We start from the raw sequence: 8,898 nt of genomic DNA, 5'->3' as shown, positions 1-8,898 counted from the left end.
ATTTTGATGCATTGGCATCAATGGATGCATTCGAAACCAAACACTGTTACCTATCAAATGGTATGTCATGCTACCCTTAAATGGAGGATGAAAACGTGTCTCATAGACTCAATGGTAGTTACGAATTAGGCCGTAAATTAAGTTGACAATTAGATAGGAACTAATGGTTACTAAACGAATCACAGAAAATAATTGACTTTTACAAAATATTGATAATCAAAGGTCAGATCAGTTAGCTTAGATTCATTAAGAAATCTATTAGGAAAAATTTATGCCGATGAAAGATATCACTCCTCGGGCGGCTTTAGGTTGCGATAATAACTAAAGAATACCTACCACGTAAAATTTTAAAACGATTTCAGTTTGATAATGAATAAAAAGTTTTTTTCCATGCGTAAATACATGTAAGAAACTATATATTTTTGGTGATAAATTTGAATAACGAGTGAATTTTAGGTAGTTGGATTGTGGCACGAGTTAATCCTTAAAATATGTACAGGAAACATTTAGGCCGTCAAAAAAGACCTGAAAAAGATCCAAAGGTTCAGACAATTGTACAGTGCGATAACACGTCCACTTAGTAATAAGACAAGCGGTTTTGGTTCGTATTTGTAAGAAAAACGATCAGAAATGAACTGAAAAGTTCCATTACAGAATTAAGATTAGAAATGTGACTAGCAAAATTGTTGAAACAATAGATCAGATGGGAATAACTCAGCTATATATTACTTTAAGTAATAATAAGTTACACATATAGAACAGAAAGAACAATATTTTACAGAACATCCTATCAAATTTATTTTCCCTGGCATAAAGAATTATTTTTGTACTCCTATAAGAAGCTATCCAACTAAATACATAAAAAAGTTTCCACTCGTGAAATAATTAAATAGTTAGGTAAATTTTCAAAGATACTTTTTCCCTAACCAATGTGTATCAAACCTGTATCTTTGGGCGAGTTTTAAAGCGTTGTGTTGTGTTTTAAAGCGTTGTGTTTACCTCTGTAAAGTTATACCAAAATAATAGGCACTGTGAGAGTACACTGTATCTATCCTGTGCACTGCAGTGCAATGGTAAGAGATTTGTTGAGATGACGCTCCACGCTAATCTTACAGCAAAAATGTACGGAAATGCAGGTAGATTAAGGTAACTTCAATATAATACATCAATTATACGGGACATAATATTTCTATTCAATAAAAATTATACACCCGAACAGTTCTGTAAAACTGGTTTAAATTAGCCACAACCCCAAACATCACAAGCATTCTAATCAACGACAGAATAAACAATGTCTGACTTAATTCGAATGTAGCTCAGATACTACAAATAAATCCAGGTTGTGAGAACGACATCCAATCTTCACACATATTCAGTACAATTTAGGTCATCTGAAATATAGGGTGAAGTAAAAACTTTTAATTTCGGGTGAACGCAATAAAAATTTGTAGGTTAAAAGGCTACAAGTCTCAGAAGGCGTATCACTACAATGGATGTCATTTACAAACGATAAATTTTTAAAAGTAATGCTTAAAATAATAAATAACTTGGTTGTAGACCCTTGCACAGAAGACCCAGGAGTGAGGGCCAAGAACTTACTCGTCAAAAAGTACTGAGCAAAACATATACTTCAAACTATTGTCTCTAATTGCTAATTCCCATCAAAGATAATACAATATTTCAGAGAGAAATGCATGCATAAACCATAAGTACACGCGTCCCTTAGATTATTTTTAATTATTCTAGCTTCCTAATATGAAGCGCGTGAAATTATTTGCAAATATATTCCTTGTAAGGCATTTACATTCTACGCTCGCTATAAAGATGATACACTCGCCTTGTTTTGTTCACGTCTGAATTCAGAGAAAATAAATTCATACTATTGGCCAAGAATACGGTTTTCCTTAATAATCAACATCAAAATAGTTATTCGGAACAAATTTGAAAAAATAATGGCTATATTTTAGCTAAATGCCACCCATTTGAACCTTTAAGGAATTGCTATGCCTATAAAGTAATTTCTTGCCGCAGTCTCTATCATTCTATTGCTGTTGGATCCTTAATTATTCTATAGCTGGTCTGGCCAGGCTACACAGCAAATACTTTCTTCTTATGAAAGACTAATAACATTTGAACTGTTAACAAAACAGCACGAAATAGATCAATTATAATCGAATGGTTATTTATACGTTTAAGCTGTGAAAATCTTGATTACCAATTCACGGTTGGTTTGCCACAAAACTAGGAAGCCATTATTGTGTTTCCATTCTTGTACGTTACAGAGGACCTCGCTTGTCAGCGTCCACGTGACATGGAGTCAACCAGCACACCGTCTAACAGATAGTCACCTCCAATATAACTGATGCATCTGAAGTATTTGTTAATTAATTGACATAGAAACTAGAGAAAAACTGAACACTCCTAATATACGTCTAAATATTTCAGAAAATTTATTGACTAGGCAATATGTAGTCATGGAGGAAACTGTTGAAAAAATGTAAGAATGCTGGAATTTTTTAATGAAGTAGCATCAAACCAGGATAGTTGGCTTGATGCTGCAAGTAGTTTTGGTTTCTGCACATTAGATTTGTCAATCATAATACGTGTACAAGATGCATATGTACATATCGATGACATCTGACAGGGCGATATTAAAGTCTATGAAGCTTTAAACAGCAACAGAAGATAACATTAAGTGAGAGGAGGACCCGGTATTGCGATGTTAATCATAATGAATACCAGCATTGCTGACACTGATCTCGGCAGCACGCCTTGCACTGCGCTTCTTTGTCGAGTTCTCCCCAGAAACTGACTGCTCAAATACAGCAGACGATGCATCAATGCCCGCAGTTCTCTTGAGGGAGTCAAGGTAGCTGGCCTTGCAGTCCACAACACTGAGGGAAATGCCCAACTGAGCAGCGTAGTAAGTGCCCATGATGAGGACCTGAGAAATAACATGCAATCAGCAGTCTACACTAATTGCCAACAGAATCAAGATAAAAATGGATTAATAATTGGGAAGAGGGATATCATAATTGAGTTACAGAAATAATTTTCATAATATAATAAATGCAATTTTAATTATAACAATGCACTTTTCATGACCTAAACTTGCCCATTCAAAATAAAAGTTACTCAAATGTTCATAATTTCTAGGTTTGGTTTTGGTATTAGATTACTCAACCAAGTTTACAAACATATTTTGGTCTTAAATTTATGGCAAACTGAACAGGCCTTTCGAGTGGTTAGTAGAAATTAGGATCTATCTAATTAAATAGTGAAATCAATTTTATTTTAATATCAATCTGACACTAAATAGTACCCAAGCTGTAAGAGAATAGACATGAAGTAAAGCAGACCAGTGTTAAAGTTTAATTCATGCAAATCAGAAGCCTAATTATATTAGTTAAAAGGACCTCTGAGTAAGGTAGAGGGGAGTGGAAGTGATGTATTCCAATGCATGTGTCTGAGAAGGCAAATAAGATTCCTCCAGCACATGAGCAAAGTTTTGTCCAAGTCCAGAGCTCTTCGAATAGCTGGACCCGAGCAACAGAGCGCCACACCATTGTTGCCAGTACAAAACTGTACACGCATACGCCCACACTAAGAGCACCTCCAGCTTCCGGCACTATTATGTACAGACCTGTGGGGATAAACGAGCTTCATGAGAGAAATTTATTCATATTTGCATCTGCACAGCTTTGAATAACCCACCAACCTTGCCATTAATGCTAGTCACAAAAAATAATGCACTACCAGATGTCAAAATAACATGATTAAAGCTTACACCACAAAATTGTGCACCATGAAACCTATGGAGAAATAATTAAAAATATGCACATCTAACTTTAGTAATGAAAATTGATAGATAAAAAAGAAGCAAGACAATATAAAATAACTGTAACACTAAGACCTAATTTTTCATCTTGGACAACTTACTGAGACCCAAAGCTGGGTACAAGACTGCAGCAACTGGTAAGTTGAGAGGCTTGAAGCCAAATGCCGAAATGTAGAATATTTGAGCAACAAGGAATGCACCAAGGCCATGCAGGAAGAGATGGTCCCACACCAGCAGCACATCCCCAACCACTGAACATATCAAACCAAGGAGAATGCGGCGCGAGTAGAAGTACCTGCGGCAAAAACCAAAAATTTTTTTTGTGGCAAGCATTGGTAATTATTTTCACTTGTCACTTGAGTATATTACGAGGCATAGAGGAATAAATTAGAAATAATCTATAACCAATAGTATTTTATTTCCTCCAGGGGTTAAGAGACCAAACTAAATATTATGAACACAGGGCCCAGAATTTAAGCCTAAAACAGTATCAATTAATTTTATGGCTTAGTTCATTAAACTATGGTAAATTTAGTGAATAATTGGAAATATGTGTGCATTCAATTGTGCTAAAAAAACTAAAATTGCCCCAATATTTTCAAGCCAAGTTCATTTCAGTGATACTTATAAGTTGAGTAAATAAGTAACATACTCATCACCAAAACATTTCAGTGACATAAGTTCAGCAAACAAGTAACATACTCATAACCAAAATATTTCAGGGATGCTTATGAGTTGAGTAAATAATTAACATACCCATCACCAAATATTTCAAAGATACTAACTAATAAGTTGAGTAAATAAGTAACATACTCATCACCAAAACTCATGCCATGAAGCAGAACAAAGGCAATGAGTGAGATCACAGGGAGGGCCTTGAGGATTGCCCTGAACACCAAGTGCTGCTCATGAGGGATGAGCACAACAAAGTAAATAGCGACCGTCTTGAAGAAAGGTACAAGTTTTGGCCCCACACCACTCTTGAGCTGCACACACAATAAATTTTATGAACAAATGTATAACAGACAATTATTATGAACATTTTTTTTTCATAGTGAATTCTATAATAATTAACAGCAAGTAATTATCTATGATATAAATTTAGTCTAAAGTAAAATAATAACAGTTAATAAAGGTTTATTGGTTTATACATCAAGTTGTATTGCAGCATTTGAGCCTTATAATTATTACTTGTTTTTATTACAACACTTCTCTTTAATTTCATTTCTTGTTTGTTTGTTTGTCTGTCTGTCTGTCTGTCTGCTACAAATCTTATAATCAATTTTTAACACACTTCTACTTATCCTATCGATCTGAAATTTTGCACACTTGGGTAAAGTTGGAGACAATGCATGAATCAAATGTCAAAATAAATGATTTTAAAAATTATAAATTTTTTTTTTCAATCTTAAAAAAAGTTGAAAAAATTATTTTGTCAGCTACAAATCTTATAACTGATATTTAACACACATCTACCTGTCCAATCAATCTGAAATTTGGCACACTTGCGGAAAGTTGGAGACAATGCATGAATCAATTGACAGAATAAATAATTTTATAAATAAAAATTTTTTTCATTATTAAAAAAAAATAAAAAATAATTTTGTCTGCTACAAATCTTATAATCCATATATGACACAATTTGACCTGTCCAATTGATCTGAAATTTTGCACAATTGTATAAAGTCAGAGACAATGCATAAATCAATTGACAGAATAAATAATTTTGAAAATTTACAAAATTTTGATATCTTAATTTCAATATTTGAAAATAAAATTAGAAATTCATTGTAATGTGTAACATCCAAGACACTGGATTGTTCAGAAGTGTTGTCTTTAAAAAGTAATTTTTAAACGCATATTATTCTATGCAATACATTAGAGATAAATGAGTCTAACTTACAATAAAACATATCAACTGAATTTTTCAAAAGAAAATTTTCCTATAAGGAAATGTAAATCAAAGTAAATCTTATGTATATATGTACCATGGCTAGAGTTCCTGTAATGTGTTTTCAACAGCTAGTAAAAAACTAGGAGATCATAATAAAAGTAGCAGTAAATGTAAATTTCCTTTCTTATATTCTACTATCTAGGTAGGATGAGGTAACTTCAATACAAACAGAACATAGATGAATTTGGTTAAGACTGTGAAGTCAACCTGTACAGAGATTTTGATTTTTCTTCAATGAATAAAATTTCAATTTTTCTACACTTAAAATATTTTTTAAATTACTATTTTGATCTAAGTTAGAATATAATTCTATATTTAAAATTCAAAACTAGAATTGATAAAAATGGCTATTGAAATGACCAAAATTTGTCATTTAAAAAAATTTAGATTCAAATAATTATTTTTAAACAGAATAAGCAAATTTGATACTAGGAAATAAATTGAGAAAAGAGTATGTCATGAAAAAAAAAACTATTCCAAAAATTTTTTTTACATATACTAAAATACCCCTAAACTCTAGGCTTGGAAAATCAAGTTGTAGCTCAGAGCCTGAGGCAGTGAGATTGGAAAACATAGCTTCAACCACATTTAATAATTCAATAGTCAAATATGACCAAATATTGCTAATAAATTATAAATCAATAAGAGCTAACTTCCAAAATTGTAAAAAAAATCTGTAGTTTTATAAAAAAGTTACCAAATTCATGGCTAGGAACTTTTCTTGGTTCTTCAAGGTTCAAACTTCAAAGAGTGAATACAAAACTTGATTAACTTTTTCAATGCTGCAAAACAAATTATTTCATGACTTTAAAAACTCCATAATTATATAATTTGCAACTTTTATAGAAATATTTTTCACTTAGCCTAGTTGTGTAATGAAAGCTGGTGCTGCTACTGAGAGTAATATTTCCTTTAGAATGGACCTTCGTGTCACTGAATTTATGTTCCCACTGGGATCGGCACTCGGCTATAGCCTATAGCTAGCGGCGGCACTGTGACCCTGGTCGCAGTGGTCTATAAAACATGAGCCAACCTGGTATTTGCGCAATTACAACGACCAAGTAAAAACTAACACATTACCCTTTAATTGCGTCAACATGCATCAGCAAAATATCTTCCACATTAAAAAAAAACATTTACTGATTTACTCACTACTTGTGCGAGAGTCGTCATTACAACCGTGCTAAAGTCGAAGAGGTTCAAATCAAGAACGCACGCACGCTAAACAGATGATCGCACTGTTCATTCGTTCGTGGTTGTAACTTGTAATGCGTCATTAAAACAGCTGAGACTGGCCATCAGCAGTTCTGCTCGAACTTGAATTTTTACCCTAAATTGTGCCTACAACATTGAAACGATATGACTAAGGCTTGAAATTCAGACCATAGTTTTTGTTTAAAAAGACTCGAAATGTAGATAATTTGATAACGTTCAAACAATATGAACACTTTTCATTGCAAAAGAGTTAAATCTTCTTAATTTTAGGGTAAAAATGATTGAGTAACATCTATCCGGCAATTTATTTGCTTGGTCTACTTTTTTTTTTTCAATACTTTCTAAATTTTAGGAGAAAGTCAGTTGCGTTCACGGCGATAGCACGTCCGTCATTTGAGCTCTCTAAAAACCGGTGAATTTAATTTTAAAGTATTAGCTTTTGCACTTGCTTAAAATAATCATTTTCAAGTTATTTCTCTATAAAACACGACTGGCTTTCTCCCTCAGAGGTTTGCCAGTCTGCTTTGCTTTATTTCTTTATTATTTTTGTTTTCTTTATTTACTTTATTACTATTATTATTTTTTTTCAGTTTTGTTTCCTGTTTCAATATTTACATTTGTTTTCAAATTATTGCCTTTATTTTGATTATCCTTTGAGTTTTGTGCCTGTGGTCCTTTTCATAAGGAGTTGACTCAGTTAAAGTTGGTTGACTTGGTTCATCATGGGAGATTCTGGCTGCCTTGCTGGGTCAGGTTTTGGTCCTCCAGAGTCATCTGGAGTGGTGGAGACTGGTGAGTTGGTTGAGATGATGGAGAGTNTTCCGAAGAAGCTTGGGACCTGAGATATCCTATGTGGACTATGGATCACTACCACGTTCTGTTGAATGCGCTGTGTCACGTCTGCGCCTGGGGCATGCTGGTGTTAACGCTCATCTGGCCAGATTCAACTTAGCCAACTCCAGTAATTGTCCAGAATGTAATGTAGAGGGCACAATCAGACACCTCATCCTGCACTGCACGCTGTTCATCAACCAACGAAGAGAATTCCGCACAAGACTGGAGGGCCTGTCTCTTCCCTGGGAGCTGTCCTCAGCTCTTGGAGGTGGTGATGCCCCAATGAGGAAACGCACTGCTGCCATCCGTCTCCTTGGTCAATATCTGCTTAGCTGCAATGTGGTGACCAGGCTGTGAATAAAAAAGCCTAATTTTAATTTTCTTTTCACAATTTACTGCCACACTGGCTGTGAAAGTGCTAGCTAGGAGGTAAAGAGATCTAGAAGTCAAGTGAAGTGTCCAAAACCCCCAGTTGTGCTCAGGCTGGGAGGTGTGCTACCTGCATACCCGAAGCCTTCAAATCAAATTATAAAAAAAAAAATTTCTAAATTTTAAACATTCAGTTACTGGGGACTGGGGAGGGCGATAATACCTTCGTCGGTGCTGCCCCGTATCAACCAAGTAAGTTACTGGGGGGTTCTGACAGAGATCAGGCTGGTGGGCATTTTTGTCGCCACAAGTCTTAACCCCAACTAATAAAAAAAAATCAGTTACAGGGGCTGCTGTCATATGTGCGTCTTCAAGTTTAATGGTTTGTTGTCGGCAACCTAGGGCATTCTTCACTATTCGATCGGTCTCCTTGACAATAGAAAGATATTAGCGTAAAAGATGTTGACACCCACACCAGCAGCTTCATTTTTTTGTAAATTATTGGTTAAGATCTGTTATTTTACACGGCTAGGCCTATCTCTGATTCAGCGATTGTCTACTGCCAACTGCCCTGGCAGTGCTGCGATCGTCCAACACTCCAACTGGAGTTACTGGACCTGGACCAACTCAGTTTGCTAGGTAATGCTAATGGTAAAGCACTAGCTACACTATAGCAGGGTTGACTTTC

The 8,898-nt window shown here is 34.7% G+C and overlaps 1 protein-coding gene across 1 annotated transcript; it reads right to left on the bottom strand.

Annotated features, from left to right (window-relative positions):
- Nucleotides 1-1,508: 1,508 nt before the first annotated feature.
- On the bottom strand, nt 1,509-7,061 carry LOC108671313 (lysoplasmalogenase-like protein TMEM86A). Its single transcript, XM_018158832.2, has 5 exons — nt 6,945-7,061; nt 4,652-4,824; nt 3,940-4,133; nt 3,417-3,643; nt 1,509-2,944 (listed from the first exon to the last, which is right to left on the bottom strand). The coding sequence occupies exons 1-5, from the start codon at nt 6,963-6,965 to the stop codon at nt 2,723-2,725; spliced, it is 837 nt and encodes a 278-aa protein (XP_018014321.1). The 5' UTR covers nt 6,966-7,061; the 3' UTR covers nt 1,509-2,722.
- Nucleotides 7,062-8,898: the final 1,837 nt, after the last annotated feature.

Source organism: Hyalella azteca, unplaced genomic scaffold (genome assembly GCF_000764305.2).
Source record: "Hyalella azteca isolate HAZT.00-mixed unplaced genomic scaffold, Hazt_2.0.2 contig2444, whole genome shotgun sequence".
Taxonomy (NCBI): domain Eukaryota; kingdom Metazoa; phylum Arthropoda; class Malacostraca; order Amphipoda; family Hyalellidae; genus Hyalella; species Hyalella azteca.
This window is presented reverse-complemented; position numbering and strand designations above follow the sequence as displayed.